Source organism: Chelonoidis abingdonii, chromosome 18 (assembly GCF_003597395.2).
Source record: "Chelonoidis abingdonii isolate Lonesome George chromosome 18, CheloAbing_2.0, whole genome shotgun sequence".
NCBI classification, from domain to species: Eukaryota; Metazoa; Chordata; order Testudines; family Testudinidae; genus Chelonoidis; species Chelonoidis abingdonii.
Genome location: NC_133786.1, coordinates 13,908,614 through 13,926,946, shown reverse-complemented (window position 1 = coordinate 13,926,946; position 18,333 = coordinate 13,908,614). Strand labels below are relative to the sequence as shown.

General features: G+C 39.8%; 1 protein-coding gene across 1 annotated transcript in view; it reads left to right on the top strand.

Annotated features, from left to right (window-relative positions):
• CBL (Cbl proto-oncogene) overlaps positions 1–18,333 on the top strand; it is a 60,386-nt gene that overhangs the window by 812 nt on the left and 41,241 nt on the right. The window contains exon 2 of the mRNA XM_032780554.2: positions 9,751–9,998. Within this exon, the coding sequence (XP_032636445.1) occupies positions 9,751–9,998 (248 nt within the window). The remainder of the gene's footprint in view (positions 1–9,750; positions 9,999–18,333) is intronic.

The window sequence follows — 18,333 nt, the reverse complement described above, 5'->3', positions numbered from 1 at the left end:
GAGGGTTGGGCTAGAGATTAGGGGCAGGATTGGGCTGGAGCTGGAGGATTGGGCTGGAGATTGGGGGCAGGATTGGGCTGGAGCTGGAGGATTGGGCTGGAGCTGGAGGATTGGGCTAGAGATTGGGGGCAGGATTGGGCTGGAGCTGGAGGATTGGGCTGGAGATAGGGGAGAGGAAATCAGACTTTGGAGAGGTATGTGCTGTTGGGAGAGGCTGGGGCAGATGGTAGTGGTGTTCAGGAGAGGAACAATATGTCAGAGAGAAGGCTGGACTTCAAGGGGGTGGTGGTTAGGGGGGAAGATGGAGAGCTTATTGAGTGGTGGGGGGGCTGGAGTGGTGGTCAGCACTGTGGCAAACATGCATTGCAGACAGGTTCTTGAGTCTGACCTATTTGTGGTAAACAGTACCTATGTAACTAGAGGAAGGGTTTTGCTGAGGTTGGCCCACTTGTGAGTTCCAGCCTACTGTTGAGCATGGTCTGCTCTCTTGATGGCAAAACAGAGGTCTGGGGTTTCTTGGCTGTTTAGAGAGCTCTATTGAATGTGTAGTGACAATGCACAGGGATGCAGCATAGAGGCTTTTTATTAAAACAGAGTTTCGAGAACCAGTCGTGAGACCCTGTATAATTCCCTCTGTAATAAACTTGTGGAGTTATGCTAAAATAAGGGAAATGAAATCTTAAGCTTCATAGCATAAAATGATTGCTGCAGGAATCAAAGGAATCACTCCCACAACTTCCAGCACTACATGTCCAGGTTCATTAATTTCTTTTGCCCCTAAGCATCAGGGAGGTGGCATGCTGGACTAGTTGGCTTGATGGTCTGACAGAATGTGGTAAATTAAGTCTTAGTACTGATGGGTATAATAGTAGAGGAGCCACTGCTCTAAATAGCCCCAGTCAGTGCTAAATTTTAATTCTAGAGAAGTGTGCCATCCTAGTTTATACCTAGATGAGTGATACTGGTGCTATTCTTCATGCCACAAATAGGCACAGTAATCCAGGAGGTAGGCTTAATGGGAGTATATTTTCTTTATTATACAGTATGTGGTTTTCTGTAATCTTAGTTGTGACATTTTACTTTTCTGTTGTTAATTTCCATGGATAAGTGATGAGACTAAATTTGTATAGGATTGAGATAAATTCGTGTCTAAAATGAGTGGCATACTTCATAATGCTAGGTTCAGTTGAAAGAGTAGATTAGTGTACAATGAATGCAGTTAGAAAGCAGGTGGCAGTACTTTGGGGAGTGCTACACCATCCAGCTTCCCCTCCGGGACAGGATGGGTAGGTCTGATGGGCAACCCTGCTGACCCATGCATTTGATCTTTCTTTCTCTTTTAACAGACTGCATTTGTGCATATTAGACCCTGGATCTCCTGCAGCAAATGTTGTAGTTCTGTTCATCCTGAAAGGAAAAATAGAATATCTTTTTTTAAAAGACCACTAAGAAACATTCATGCCAAAAAATTCCCTTTAAGTGTCGGCAAACTATACAGGGTTGATTGTTACCTTCTTTTGCTATGTATGTGATGAGCTTTCCTGTACATGGAGAAATGGGATATAGGAAGGTAATACAGGTTCTTGAAAGGTGCTTATGTTTCTTTCCTTGTGGGCACTGAGAGCGAACAGATGAGAGAATAAAAGTGATAACCAAAATGTTGGAAAAGTGTTAAATTTGCATATTGCTGCATATACAGATGTGTTGTCAATGCCTGGATGTGACGTGTTCCAATGTCAGTTTCCATTCCCATGTATATACCATGCACATTCATACATTCATGCTCAACTACATAGACTAGTCAGGCAAATAAAAAAAGCTTAAAAAAAAGGTGGAATTGGAAAGATGGAGATTACCTTGGTATGTCATCTTCCTGTACAAAAGCGGCATTTTCTGGGCGTCTGTGCAGTTCAGTAGAGGTACTGGTAACCAAAGTCAGTTCTTGGCCACACACATTTTCCTTCTCATGAAACTGTGATCTTTGAAGTAAAGCAAAGAGTGTTGTAGTTGCTTCAAAAATATATAGAGGAATTTATTTTGCCTGAATTTCACTGGCTTCCAATTCTACAACCTCATTATAAAATGTCTGTTAAATAGTGGCTGAAAGCTCTAGTTGTATGCTTAATAATAGTTAAAATATTAAAATCAGACTAAGATCCTGATCTTGCAGTCTGACCTACGTGCCCATTAACTTCAGCAGTTCTGTATAGACATAACAGAATGTGTATTAACAGACTGTTACAGGATTGGGCCGGAAATAGACTATCTGCTTCTTAACACAACAAATTGCCAACTGTTAACTAGGAATTGGTTGGGGAAAGTGCGAGGAGGTGGGGAGAACTTGTGAAAAATTTTGTGAAACTTTGTTTCTGTTGTCAGTTATCTGGCCGTTTCAAATACGCACAAACTCAAATAGGCGTATAAAAAAATAGTTGATGGGTGCACATATGATAAGGGATCTTGTAGATCAGACACATATGCTATGTTTGTATCTGTACAGTGACCTAAATTCATTAACCCATAAAATTAGTTGGTATCCTGCAAAAGCATTCAGGCATTGCTGTTCTTCAGGTGTGGCTAATGAATTTCCTATACAAGCTAACAGTTGTCCAAGAGCTCTAGTCCATTCTCTCTGCACATTTTGACATGGTGCCCAACTTCCGTTTGAAGAAGTTTTATTTTTGTTTCATATTAATTTTGTCCCATGTTCTTCCCACAGTTGCCTTTGGTGACACATAATGAGGCCAAAGCTCCAGTGTTGGGCAGCACTCCTTCGTGTATGCAGTGGGATGTTCCTCTTCAGTTACCTCTTTTTACTCATTATTTATGCCTTGGCTGTTGATGTGCGCTTCCGTAGTAAGGCTTGCATTGGGTTTCTTGACTTGTGACAAGGGCTTCATCAACATGGTAGATCAACTAAGATTCTCAAATTTTAACGAATAGCATTCTTATCTGTTAAAATATGAAATAAATGCTGTAGTTGTAGAGCTAATTATTTGACTCGTTTCTGCACAGGCCACAAGCATATAATCCAGGTATTCAGAAAGTTCTGTTTTCAGTAAATCTCAAAATTTGACAGTTGCAAGAATAAGTAAGCATGCCACTTTAAACAAAAATTGGACACTGGATAGTCTCTTTCCAGTTGTTTAGATGGATCTCATTCATGGTATTCTGAGCGCATCTAGTATGTCAATGTTAGACCTTATCTACACTGGCGCTTTACAGTGCTGAAACTTTGACACTCAGGGGCTGTGAAAAAACACCGCCCTGAGCGATGCAAGTTTCGGCGATGTGAAGTGCCAGTGTATACAGTGCTGAACTCCCAGTGTTGGGAGTTACTCCCCTTGTGGGGGTGACTTTTTTACAGCCATGGCAATGCTTTAACGTTGGTAGTGAAGACATACCCTTAGTTGTCAGTGAAATCTAATGTTGGTTTGCCATCTGCACCCTCATAGCTTATTTGGACTTTACTTCTGTAGCCCACTGCCCTGTGTGAAAGCAGCCATTTAAATAACAAATGAAATCACTGGCCAGAGAAATGGTTGGTTTGGGTGTGGTGTTCAAAGTTTAGTTCACATTTTCGGGGAAAGTATACTCATACATTCCTTTTCAACCTTTGGCAGGTCATTTTGACACTTGAGTGCAAGCTGTGGCTTGTCTGAGTTGTGTGGCCTGGTGCACCTTTTTTAGGAGCTAAAATAGTGTTTGAGCTGTGCTAGGCCTCTTTACTCCTTCCAAAAAACCAAACCAAAAATGACTTTGTCCTGACATAGAGTATCACTGATCGGAACAATTTTGTTCCCCACTGAGGCCCGCCTCTGTTCTATTTCATGAGAATAAAACAATCCTTTTGACAGCTCATGTATCTTCAAATATTTGGCCACTTTGTAGATGAATATTTATATGTTAATTGCAGCTGGAGTCCCTGCCATGCTAGGTGCTGTACAGATACAGAAGTAGATCCAGTCCATGTCCCAAAGAGTTTACAGTATGTAGGTCAGACTCTTTAGGGCCACACCACCTACAGTTTTGTTAGAATATCTGCCCCACTCTGGCAAACATTAAAATAAGGAAACCTTGTACCTTTAATATGTTTCCATGCCTTCTGATGTTATTAAATAGGATACGGGAATATGAAGTTGTAGTACAGTTTTTGAAACTTTGCTAAAGTAGGACAGGAAATCTTTTAAGTTCTTTAGGCAAGTATTTTGTCTTTGTTCTATAAGACAAGAACTAGAGTATGATTGATTGACATGGTTATAAACACAGTTTGCCTATTCAAGTTTGCAAGATTACACATGCTGCTGTATTATATGCAGTTCTGGCATATAACATCTGTTATATTGCACATCTAGATATTACCAGCCGCCTTGAAATTTCACTCCTTTGTGTATTCTAGATGTTCGATGGCAACTTATGAACTTCATCTAAATTCAGCAGTTTGCTTTCTTATCTAGAGGTTGAATCATGTCTTTGAGGCTCTGCTGTTAGCTGTCTTATGAGCCTTCAAAATGCAGCGACAAATAGCACACTAAGCATCTCAGTCATTTCTTTGCACTGCCTGTAGCCATCCTATACATTTTTACTAGGTTAGAGTGGGAGGAACTGATTTCAGTCTCATTTATCGTATTTCCTCATCTTTTCACTGTGTTAAGCCATTAAAGCAGGGCTTAATATCAGAAAATTTATTAATGTAGTAAAGTAACTTGTTAGTGCTGCATCTTGGCAGGAGGGAGTTGCTTCATGTATTTTTGTCGATAATGCAGTTGATAATTTATCTTCAGAACCTAATCTCGGCAGCAGAATAATACAAATAACATCCAGGGTATGTCTACAGTGTAGCTCAGAGTGAGCCTCTCACCCCAGGCAGACAGACCTGTGCTAGCAGAGATCATACCGGCACACTAAAAATAGCTGTGTGGAGGTTGCTGCATTGGCAGAGGATTAGGCTAGGGTTGGCTTGCGCTAACATGGCTAATCCAAGACTCTGCCGACACCACGATGTCCACACAACTATTTTTAGTGTGCTGTCGCAAGTCTTCCTACCCACAGTGGGAGGCTTGCTCCCTGCTGCGATGAAGACATAACCTAATGCTGTTCTTGGGCATTTGAGGAACTGGTTGTGGAAATTCTTAAATATTTAGAGGGGTTTTGTAACTGGATGGGATGGAAGAATAGTAGATTTCACATTACAGGATGGAAAAGAAATGGATGGTGGCTGAGCTAAAATGACAAACACCTCTCTAACCTAAATATGGATGTAATTCAGCACATTTTTATAATTAACATCTGGAAATTTTGTTGGAAGTCACCCCTAATAGTAGTGATGTGGTCAGGCGTGACTTCAGCGGAGGCTGGGAAGTTGATAAGTACTGATTTGCTGATGTTTCAAGGAAAAAGTAGATTGTTGACTTAGGGGGAAAATGGAGCTATATAGCTTTGTTTTTTAAAGGAAGAAAACATCAAACTCCTCATAGGTCTGTTTAGGAAAACAGCGTTGGAAGGGAAGTAGGAGTTGGGAAGTCAATAGAGAGAGATCTATCACTCCTAGGTTATTTGGGTTTTTTTTGTTTTTGTTCCAGGGTTACTGTCAAACCATAACTTGCAAACAAATTTTTGCACCTATGTTGTTAACATCCTGAGCTCTTTTTACTTACCCTTGTTACAAGTCCTAAAGAAAAGAGAAGAAATTATTTTTTTAGGTATTTTTTTTTTTTTTTACTCAGTGCTTTTGACAGCACTTTGTGAAGTCAGTTTCACTGTTGCCTCATTCTAGTCATAGTTCCCCTATTTTTGTGAGTCTTTAACATAGCAACAAGAAAGAGAAAAAAAACTTTTAAAAAATAGGAAATGTGATGGTAAAATGAGTGTCCCTTTTACAAGGCTAGAGGAAAATTTAAAAATCCAGTATACTGGTAGTTTATGCTCTTTGTTAATGTTTTTCATTTCTTTCAGTTTGGAAATGGAAAATCAATTTCAGTACTGTTTGTAGTCAGTTTAATTTTCAGGTGCTCCTTGCTAAGAGTTTAAAACATTGCAAGGGAATGTGTTTGTTCACAAACAACTGTTTTCATTTAAATAATTAAAAATATAGAAACATTTTTGTGGGTAAAAGCTTTAGTTTTAAAATAGTTTTACAGAGAGGCCAAAATTTCAGTTGACAGTGTCCATGTAAGACCACAGCTATTTTTAAGTCACTTAAAAAAACAGAAATGACTTCTCTTTACTCTGAGCACACCTAATGTAAGGTATTTGCTGTCTTTCTGGATTCACTGTGGTAGCAGCCAATCATGGGGAGAGTGTGAATGGAGTGCATGGTAACTTGCTGATATGCTGCTGGTTTCCCAGAGCTGTGAACATTCCTTTTAACATTGTCATGATGCTGCAAGTGCACAGGTAGAGAAGTAAATAAAGTGCAACTTCTTTTTTTTCTTCTCCCTGATGTATTAAGAAAAGTCAGTTTGTTAAATGACAGTTTGTAGGCAAGTAACTTTATATTTGAGTGCTGATATTGGTTGCTTTTAAAACCATATATGGGGAGTTGTGAACTTGAGCTGTTGAAATCGGTGTCCGTTTGGTGAATAATTAAACTTATTTAAAATTCATCAGGTCATAAAACCAAAGTTTTTCAGCTTTTCTTGTCTGTAAACCATTTACTTTGGATATTCATATGGGGTATTTTAATGAAAAAGTTTTATGGAGGTTGTGAGAATATGACCTGTCTGCAGAATTTGTTGCTTTTCTGCGAAAACATATCGGATAGAATATCAATATCAAACAAGTCTGTATAGTTACTGACATGCAGTAGGTCTGCCTCCTACATAGCTGGATAGTTTCAAGCGATAACAGCCTGTGCCATTTCCTATTGTAGCTGACCTAGAGAAATGACTGTCCTGTGTTTTTGACTTGTCTGCTTCCTTCATGTGGTTTCCCTACAACTCACCAAGAATAGTTTTAAACCCAATTGTTTAAATAACAAACTAGATCTGTAGGAGCAGTAATGGTGCTATCTGTAGCTTGCTTTGGGGACATGTTTAGGATCCTTCCATGCTGCCAAGTGAAACTATGGTCTCAGAAGACAATTGTGTTGTAGCTTGGTTCCCTGATAAGGTTCATTTTACAATGTATGAAAGAAGCACCCTAAAGAAGCACCAACTGCAGCACCAATCTTGTGATAACTCCTCTCCTTGTTTAGATCTCCTAGTATTTGTCAGTTCAGAATGGAGAGGACGTTTATTTGGCTAGATTATTTCCCACCTGTACATAGGGTGCTCCTCCAGAGTATAATTGCTTGTCATTATGAGAATCATATTCACCTGTCTTGAGACTTGATGCAGTCAGTCAGTCAGTCATTCCCTTGTTGGAAATTGAAGTCTATCAGTGAAGCCATGCATTATTGGAAGACATGTAACTTCTCCACACTGTGTTTCTTGCACATATCCTAAAAGGCTGAGTGAAATGCTAGTGCTCCTTTTCAGACTAAATTAATTATTTTGTTTAAATATTTACTATTCAATCACAGCTTGTGAGGCAAAAGTAATGGAAGAAGTGTTTAAGTGTGTAATATAGAGAGCCAGTTAACTTTATCAGAACGTTACCTAGTAGCATATAGTAGTTTTTTTACCAGATTTTGTGTAGGTGATGTATTGCACAGTGGCACTGGGTTGTTCTTAGGGCTTTCTTATCTACCTTCCTAAAGCCTTCTGAAGAAAGTGATCTTCTGCACCTTTTTGATGAGATCTGCTTTGTAATATCCTTTTGCACATCACTGGTGCCATTTTAGACCTCAGTCATGCCTTTTGGTATTAGGAAGTCAAAACAGTGTTTTTACACTTCAGTAGAAAGCTTTAGGAAATGATTACACCAGCCTTATTTTATGTTTGAGGTAAACACACCAAAGACTAGAGCTGTTAGTTGAGTCTTATTCCCAGTTGCCTGTTTTTGTCTTTTCAAAAAGATGGCTTTAGAACTGAAGCACTGAATATTGCTTTGTCATGCTAAGTCAGTATTTCAGCACTTTGCTGGAGCTCAGAGAGCCCTAATAACTTAGAAAGTTGCATTATGTCTTCTGTAGCTAGCTTTCTGTCTCCCTTGACTGGGTAGCAGAGAATCTTGGCTGTTCTGGATACAGACAAGGCCTTTCTCTGTGAGGTGTATGATCCTTTTTTAATACTGTTTTTCCTATTGATTAAACTTGTTTTCACGAGCTTTGTCATGTAGTTGCTCTATTGCAGACCACTAATGTTCAGAGAGCTGTCTGGTCACATATGGTTACGGCATCAGCATTCTCTTTGAAGTTTGAGTGAAATTTTTCTGTTCAGTTATGGTGCCTAACCTGTTATATAGAAGCAAAAATAGATGCATCTAAAATGCAAAAAGTTTCCTTACTGATAAGCCTATTAATTTGTTTTGCACAGTGTACTTGTGGAATAATTGACTCAAATTCTTACTAGCTAGGAATGTGTAGATAATCTTACTGCTGTAATACAAATTAGAAAACCTTTCCATTAGAAAGAGTAGGTATTAAGGTAGTAAGAAAAAATTAATCTCCAAGACATGCAAGGTAATTTGCTAGAAAGTAGGTTACCATTGTCTAATTAACTTTCATTTAATCACTGACAAGTAAAACTAGAGCAGCAAGTGCTTTTGTGAACAGATTCACACGAAGGAGAGAGATAACTGCAGAGGGTCAAATTCTGCTCTCACATTTGCATGCAACTTATTGAAGTCAGTGGAGATGCGTATCTGGGGACCCAGAACTATGTTCCTGCCAGTAAGCTGTTAACCGCTAAAGTTAATAGAGTGTTTCAAATGAGATTTGGGTGCCTCTGCTTTCTGTATAGAAAACATTTTGTGTTCACTATTGATAGCTGTATAGTTGCTTTTATGCTTGTCATTCATTGTAAATGTATACATTCAGGGTCAGGTTTTTCTTTCAAGTGGACCCCAGTAGTACTATATTCTCCATTATAGGGCTTGTGTACACAGGGAAATTAACTGGAATGGTTATGTTTGTCACATATAAACTAAACTGGAAAGAGACACTGTTATTCTGGAGCAAGAGTGCCCACATGGGGAGTTTTATCAGTATAGCTACAATGGTATCATTATACCAGTACATTTCCCGATGTAGACAAGCCACAAGTCTGGATCATATCTTTTTGGCAAGACAGCAGCTTTGTCACCAAAGACTACCTTAATCAGTGGCTCTCAAATGTTTGTACTGGTGACCCCTTTCACACAGCAAGTCTCTGAGTGCAACCCCCCCCCCCTTATAAATTAAAAACACTTCTTTATATATTTAACACCATTATAAATGCTGGAGGCAAAGCAGGGTTTAGGGTGGAGGATGACAGCTCACGACCCCCATGTAATAACCTCGTGACCCCCTGGGGGGTCCCAACCCCCAGTTTGAGAACCCCTGACCTAAATGATATAATGAAATATTATTGCATCAAATATTTTAAGATTAATTCTGTGAGAGATATAACCTTCTGGAACCTAGACATCAGTGCTCATGAAAACATGTTAGTCTGTAGATTGCAATTTTTATAATGGGTGGAAATCTGTTCAGGGAGTAGTGCGTTTGGGCAGATGCAGTATTATGTGAAATTATTTATATTTCAGCGTATCTTCATTTGCATTTCAAGCAATGTCACTGATCATCTATTTAAACGATATTTACTTGTAATGTTTAAATAGTCTTAAAATCTCAAAATGGTGACTTTTTCCATTATTCATGTATTGCAGGTGGTGCGTTTATGTCAGAACCCAAAACTGGCACTGAAGAACAGCCCACCCTATATTCTAGATCTACTACCTGATACGTATCAGCATCTACGAACCATCTTGTCACGCTATGAGGGGAAGATGGAGACCCTAGGAGAAAATGAGTACTTCAGGGTCTTCATGGAGAACCTGATGAAGAAGACCAAACAGACCATCAGCCTCTTTAAGGAAGGGAAGGAGAGGATGTATGAGGAGAACTCTCAGCCTCGGTAATGGGGAAAAGTTACTACAAATACTTGTAGCACAAGTCTAGCTGAGTGGTTGAGACCTTGAATTGAACAGCTTGGTAGTTCATAGAATATCAGGGTTGGAAGGGACCTCAAGAGGTCATCTAGCCCAACTCCCTGCTCAAAGCAGGACCAATTCCCAACTAAATCATCCCAGCCAGGATGATTGTTGGTATGTGGGAAGGAAGAAATCAGTGGTGAAGAGATGTCACGTTAGCTGAAGAGGGTAAAGTGTGAAGTAAAACATTATTCTGTGCTGGAATGAAGGCAATGAGAGGACATGAATATGAAGAGACATTCATATTCCAGATCTGATCATTCCTGGCTGTGACTTAGCTCTCATTTGGATCACAGTGATATAAAGAATATGATTATTTATGTTCTGAATCAGTTTTCAAAGACGTACCTGAGTACAGCTCCATGCCAAAGTAAAGAGCACCAGTAAGGTTCTTTTGTATGTAAATCCGTAAAGACTTCAGAATAGCTTGTTCTGTGGTTTAAAACTAAGTATTTAATATTGAAAGACTACGTTTTACAAACTTTAATTGTTTGAGTTGTGACCTCTCTCTGTTACTTTGATTGTAGTTCTGGAAGTTTGATGAAGAAAAAAAGAATACCCTGAAGTGTAGGAGGCAGAGGAAAGGAAATCAAGAGATTGTCCTAAAATTCTCTCACTTCTTTTCATACCATACTAGAATTTGAAATTAGGGTGAAGTTCTGTTTTTGCACATAATTGATCTATTTTGAAATTAAAGGAACCTGAGCATATTCAGAGATCTCAGAGGAAGAGGCATGTTCTTTTGGCAAGTCACTTTATCAATGGCTTAGCAATGTCCTATTACTAAAAGTAGTATGCCTATATGGCTGCTACTTAAGCTGTTTGGTACAACTGAGAGCAAGGTTTTGTTGACTAACATCCACAAAGCAGAGATAGACAGGGCTGCTCTTGGGTGCCTCCATTTCTTTTTCGTTGAAGATTCTCAAAGGGTAGTGGTGGGGAATTTTTCTCCTCCCTTAGAGTGCTGTCCCAGATTCCGTAGATTTCCATCTTGTCACCCTTCTCATTTAATCTTCATACTTGAGTGTTGCCGTGTTTATTGGGGAATCATGATGTTTTTGGCATGCTGATACTTTACACTTCATCTGACTGAGCTATAGTAGTTCAGTTTCTGCCTTACCTAATGACTTCTTGAGATTGGAGAAAAGGATGGAGGGCTAGACTCTGTCTGATAAAACACACGGTGGTGTCTGGATTGGCTTGGAAAACAACCAGAAAATGTGATGAGGATATTTGCTCCTTTGTCGGTGAGGATATGTCTGTTTGCAGTCTAGGTGGCTAGTTAGACTCCTAGCTGCTTTTACATGGTCAAATGTCGGTAACAGCGAGAGTGACTTTTTTTGTCTATAGATGACCATGAGTTTGACTGTTTTGGATTCAAATGTTACACCTGTCATCCATGCCTTCATTGCCTCAATTTAAACTACTTCATTACTGAAGCTGGTGCGGAATTTGGCAGACGGCTAATCAAGGATGTTACACCAGTGCTCTGTGAGCTGCATTGGCTGCCTGTCGATTTCTGGGTGGATTTTATATGGTTGGTTTTGAATGATAAACTCTAAGTAGATTGAGACTTGCCTATGTGTGCGTTACCTCCTCCTTCCTTGTGCCCAGCTGTCACAGCTGAGATCAGCAGACACTTGAGCTGGAGTCCCCTAAGTATAAGAATTGGGAGCTGAGGATGGGGGTGGAAAGGTTACCAGCAGGAGGTCCTCTTTGTGGGCACCTTGACATTGGAACTTGCTCCCCACTTGGACCAAAATAGCCTGAATGTGAAGGGCATTGCAGCATGCTCTGGGGGTTATCTGTTTTCTCTGGCTTTTAGGGAGGGAAGAGAATTATGGTCACTTTAAATGGCAAGAGGTGGATGGATGGATGGAGGGAGAGGGAAGGGTTAATACTAATTTATATTTATGTAGCCACTGGTGGTACAAGATAATGGAGGGAATGGTAGAAAGTGTATATTTGTATTGAACTATTTTCAGAGGGTGCCTAGGGCACTGGAATAGGTACAGTTTATTTTTTATGTACAAACTGAAGTAAGTAGAAAAATGTGGAACTAGCTGGATCAGTTGAGTTTAGTTGCAACTGGATGACTTAAGTGGATGAAGCCTTTGCAGCTATTTGCTTCTAATATTTTGAAACCAAAATGGGAAGTGATGGAGCCACTTTGCATAAATGTTTCTTGATGATTTTTTATTTTAATATATTCTTGTAATATGGCTTCATTGTTACTGTTTTGATTTCCCCCTTTCCATGACTACTCAGGGGTTTAAGTATTATTCTGTTAAGTTATTTTACCTTTAGTTGGTGCTTAACTAAAAATCCTTCATAGCGATTTGAAGTTTTTAGGTAATTTCTTGAATGTGGGAGGAGAAAATGGAACTGAAAACTGCTATTTAGCATTGCTTTTTGACAAATTTGTGATTTTGATTAGCAAGGATTATGCTACACTTCAGAGTTAGCTTCAAAGCTGTAAATCTATCTGCCTTTAAAATTTAATTCCAATTTTCTGTGGAAGGATTTCAGGGTTTGGGGCCAGAATAATGAGTGAAGCCAAATTAAACTAGTGGGTTGTCCCTTAAGGGAAAATTGCTGCTTCTGTAGACTCTGACTCTTCATAGATATCAGAATGGAAACGAGGGGTAGGGCAGGGAAGACTTCTCAACTGGAAACACTTGAATATGTACGAAAAGTTAAAAAAAAAAAAAAGTGGATGTAATGGGGAGGAGGCTGGAGGACGCATGCCTATGGGATAACACACTTTTAGCTTGACATATTATATGAGTGATAATGTTTAATGTAAAACTGCAGTCATTTCGGCTTAGCTCAAATAAAAAGGTGAATGATACAAGAAGCATTTGTCACCATGGATTAACTGTGTAAACTATATTTTAATTAAAACTGGCCTTTGGGTCTTTTGCTGGAATTTTCTATCTTGCTGGAAAACCTTTTTTGGCACCTTGGGAACCCAATGTAAGACTGTAAAATGCTCTGCTGTGTAGTGAACGGCAGAAACACTTGAGTGTAAGGTTAATTTTAAACCTTTTGTTAAGATCTTTTTGATTGGAAACTAGCTTGCTTTTGGGCTCCTGTGCCATCACAAATGACCTTGTCCAGATGAATCCACCTCCAGTACTAGGCTCAGAAGTAGTACAGTACTGAACATACACTAGAGTACACTAATCTGTTGATTGTTTCAGTACTCTGATCCATCATCTGAGCAGATGCCAACTGACAGGCAACATCAATTGTTAAGTCCAAAATTTTAGCCTCAAGAATTGATCTTCTGGCTTCTGTTCCCCAGATAGTTCTATAGCGTTGACATGAGAGAAGCAAAGAAGAAAAAAATAACTGTACAGAGTTAAAACAAAAACGCATATTTCAGCTAATATTCAAAGCACGTTAACTGACAAGGTAGGGATACTCCAAATTGGTACATGTGAACTGCAAAATGAGTGCTTTTGCAGGCGATTTTACCGTCTACCAGATGAGATCCGACTAGCAGTCCCTCTCTAGAGTCATGCTTCTGATGGATTGGCAGTCAGACACTACATCCACAGAAGTGAACATTTTTGACCTGTCAGAATTGGTAAGCATGCTGGTATAATTAAATCACAGATCTGCTACTTTCACCGTCTCCTTCCCTACTCTCCATTTATTTCTCAACCCAGAAAGAAGTAGTCACTGATGTTTGGATTATGCAGGTTTCCTCGGCCTACACTTCAGGCATGCTTTAGCCCAGGGGCCGGCAAGTGGTGTGCCAAGTCTTCATTCATTCACTCTAATTTAAGGTTTCGCCTGCCAGTAATACATTAACGTTTTTAGAAGGTCTCTTTCTACAAGTCTATAATATATAACTAAACTATTGTTGTATGTAAAGTAAATAAGGTTTTTAAAATGTTTAAGAAGCTTTATTTAAAATTACATTAAAAGATCTTATCAGTTTAGTGTGATCCTTGCCCTTGCTTTTCCTTGCTGAGTTTTCCAATGCCTGACACGCATTTGGATAATTTAAGCTGCGCACAGGCTTCTGAGTGATCACTTGTTAACTGGCTCCGAGAGGGACAGAGAACAGATTTTGTGTGTGAAAATACCTGTTCACACAGGTATGTGGATCCAAATGCTGAAAGCATTTAAAACACAACTTTCTTGAAACAGTTAATTTTCCCTGGCAGGGACGTCCAGCAGGTCAGAATAGAGGCCCCATGATCTCTCTCGGTAGCTTCAAGTGCACTCCGCAGATCTCCAAATTTTGATGCCCACAATTCTGAGGTTTTTTTAACTGAATGAGCTGCATGTTGAAATCTTCAACACCCATCTGCTGAAATACAGACAGATCGAAGTCACTTTTTTTGAACTTTTCCGGTTTAACTAGAAAAGAAAGCATTGGGCCAAATAGCTGGAAATCTTGAAATCTGTCAGAAAATTCTGATTCCTGTTCTTGCATGTACATTCTAATCTCAACATCAAACGCAGTGCACTGTTCCACGTGGTGTGATAGTGATGTAAGCAGCAAATCAGGACTTAAAAATTGTTCCAGCACCACTGTGCTGGGATATTTTTAAGGTGGAGGTGCTGAGCTGCACTCCCTCTTTCCCCTGTCTGTACCTCTCACTGCCCCAGGCTGGGGCCAGCTGCAGAGCCCCGGGCTGGCAGCAGAGCCGTCTGGACCGGTGGCCGGGACCCGGGGCTGGCAGACAGAACCCCGGCTGGCAGGGGGTCGGCTGCCGGTACTCCAGACCAACCGTGGAGCCCCTGGGACCGATGGCCAGGACCCAGGCAGTGTGAGTGCCACTGAAAATCAGCTCGCGTGCCGCAGGTTGCATACTCTTGCTTTGGCCAGTGGGCAGTCATGAGCATGGTAGCTGTCTCACTCTTCCCATATTTCTTCAATGGATAAAAAGGCATGGTTGGTTAGAATAGTCTATAACATATGAATGATTCAGGCACTAACTCAGGCTATCACATGTGTACAAGATAGGGATTCTCTGGTTCAGATGGGAAGGCTTTCAGATGTTTTTGTTGAACCTTCCATTTTCAGCAGTGTGCTCCAGTCAGGCCATTATTGTGTTCTAGCTTGCTATCAGGTGTCATTTAGGAACTGATTACTGTAAATTTTGGAAATCAACCACAAAATTGTAGGACATTTAAGGTAAACTGATTGTGCTTTAAAAATAAGCTGAGCTTCCCAAATTGTTCCAGAAGTTTGTTGTCAGCTGTTTTAGAACAAGCCAAGAACCCTGAACAAGAGTCTGGCATTCTTGTTCGTACTTCTTGAATTGAGGTGGTATTATATACATCCTCTTGGCAAGGAAAGAGGTTTTTTATTTGTTCTTTCTTTGTTTGCCCTGGCCAGTTATAACACGTTTAAAAACATTGTGTTTTTTCCTATCTTAGTTTTGCTGTCGTTCAGCCTATTAAATGCTATTGCTTTCCATATTCTCCATTACCCTGGTTTGCATGTTTCCTGTTTCCTGTAGTCCTCAATTTAAACATTTATTTTCCTTCCCATCTTCTGAATTTAGCAATCACTTTGTTTCATTCCCCAAAATTTCTCGTGGTTTAGAACAAATGAATTATTTGGACATTTGTATAACTAGTGTGCAAACTGTGCAGATGTCCTTTACCAATAAATGCATCACTAAGTGGCAAATGACAAAATAAGTCACTCTTTTTGATGAGAGAACTAGGTTGTTTTTAATCTCTCTGAATTCAGACTATTTTTGATCTCCAAACCAAGGAACAGGGTTCTGCCCCCAAGCAACTTAAAATGATCCCTAATGCATTCTTCCAAGAGCTGAACTGAGGCAGAAATGAAAAGAGCCTATCTGGTTGGTCATGTGGCATTCAGTAGAGTTACAGGGGCTACAGATGTGTGCCGCGTTACTACTTTATGCGCATCGTGGAGTGTAATGCTTGGCTTTCTCGGCCAGATGGGCATTTTCCCTTTCGTTTGTTAGACCTCTTGCTGACACTCTACAGAGCAACTTCATTGTGTGTCATCTAGCACAGAGTCACGTTGCATTTCATGGTACACTGTACAATATATGATGCTTACAACAGAGTTGTATAGAAGCAGAATATGGCTGCCCATTGTTACGTTTTCACTGTAAAATGAAAACTTGGCTTAGTTTGAAATGTAGTAACAGGAAGTGAGATTAAATTTACATTTTAAGGGTTTAGAAAATTAAGTTTCAAAGATCAGAGCATGAGCCCTTGATGTGTTTATTACATCTAACCTTTTTCTTTGATGCACCTGTTCCTCTGTTGTGTTCAGGAAATCATAACAGACTTGTAGAAACACTTCGTTTAGGGATGGGGGCTGAATGTCTGGGCTCCATTAGATGTGATCAGAAAATCAATCAAATGGAATTTAACCTTTTCACACTATATACTAACAATTGTTATACAGAAAGTATCCTTCGGTGGCTAAAACCAAGGTGAGGCTTAGCTGACTTCCAATGCTCACTGTTCAAAGCACTTCCTTTTCTTAGGACTGTAACGGCTCTTTTGTAGCTTGCAGCAATGTGGTTTGGTTTAAAGTGCTTCAGTGGAAATTGTTGGCTTCCATAAACTGTTGTACAGTATTTATATATTTGGCGTTATTTTTTTAACTCAGCTATTTCATTCTGACATCTTCAAAGGTGTCATCTAAATTCTGCTTCAATTTACATGTCTGTTTAAAGATTACAGCAAAATCATGGCTGCTTTTTAAACTATGCAGGCACTACTTATATATATCTCATAGAGCTGGAAGGGAACCCAAAAGCTCATTGAGTCCAGCCCCCTGCCTTCACTAGCAGGACCAAGTACTGATTTTGCCCCAGATCCCTAGATGGCCCCCTCAAGGACTGAACTCACAACCCTGGGTTTAGCAGGCCAATGCTCAAACTACTGAGCTATTCCCCCCCACCCCCTGTGGTATATACAAAGTCGTGAATATTTTTGAATTGGTGCTGATCATGGAAGCAATGAACGATAGTTTGTGCTTCAATTTAGAAATGAGAAATCCCTAAGTATACTTGTGATTGATGGGGGTGTTAGATCTCTCAGTAAATCAGTTGTGGGAAGTGAGGCCTATGTGGGTTAAGTTTGTACTTGCTAGTCAGGAACCAGGTTTCTAAATACAAATTATGTATTTCGGAGTTGAATAAAACATAATTGCAGTATCTGCTGGCCTCTGGTTTTGGAAACAACTAGTCTCTGAAGGTTTACTTACTCTGCATTTTTTGGTCATGTTAAGCCCATGGGAAAATAAGGGCGGATTGCTAGATTCTTGTGGTTAATATTTGTTCTTTGTCTTCTGACCAATAAAAAGTTCCCCAGTATGGAAGATGATCATTTTTTAGAAAAAAGTCAGTTCCTGTTCTGTCTGAATATACAATATCTCCTGGTCATAGATGGGGGGGAAGTTGGAGTCTTGTGGGGGGTGGCATTTCAGTTATAGTGCATTGTTTTGTGGAATGGCATACTTTTCTGATTATATTTGTTTTCAGTAGCACTCACAAACAAAAAGGCAAAGCTTAATCTAAAAATTGAAAATAGAGTAGTGGGTGGAGTGTGTCATACAAGTAACGTGGTCACAAGGTGACTGGCCACATTTTAATACATTTCTAGAAATGTAGCCTATCCTAGGTACCCCACAATCTTGCTGTAATCAGCCTGTTCATTTCATGTTTCACAGTAGAAGTGGGTCTTCATAAGGGATATGAGTGGGACAGGTTTTGTGGCTGAGCTCAGAAAGGTTGTTCCATGCATAGAGGGGATGTAGAAGAAAACTCAGATGATTGCAGGAGAAGCAGCTCAATGAGGTATCAAGGTTGGTATAATTGGAGCAGAAGAGCTAAGGGCAATGTGAAGAGAGCTATCTACAGATGAGTAGGGATGGGCAGGTCCTGAAAGCAGCTCACAAGGAGCTTAAACTTAACGTGGTAGAGGGTGAGAAGCCAATATTGAGATTCAGAGAGTGAAGTGTAGATCAGAATCAAGCAAGGAAGATAATTTTAGAAGTTGTATTTTGTGAGGACTGGAGGGGGTCCATTAGGGGTGACAAGGAGGCCAACACAGAAGTTTTATAGTAGTCAAGTGGAAGAGGAGTTTGAATGAGAATTTTAGTTGTAGTGATAGAAGGAAAAAGGGCATATCAGTTGTACCATCCTGCAGTGTGTTTTCCCATATGTCATTGTTAGATCTCAGCCCTTATTTTGTGTGTGTGGAATCCTCTTGAAGTGACTCTGTTTGAAATAGACTAAATTG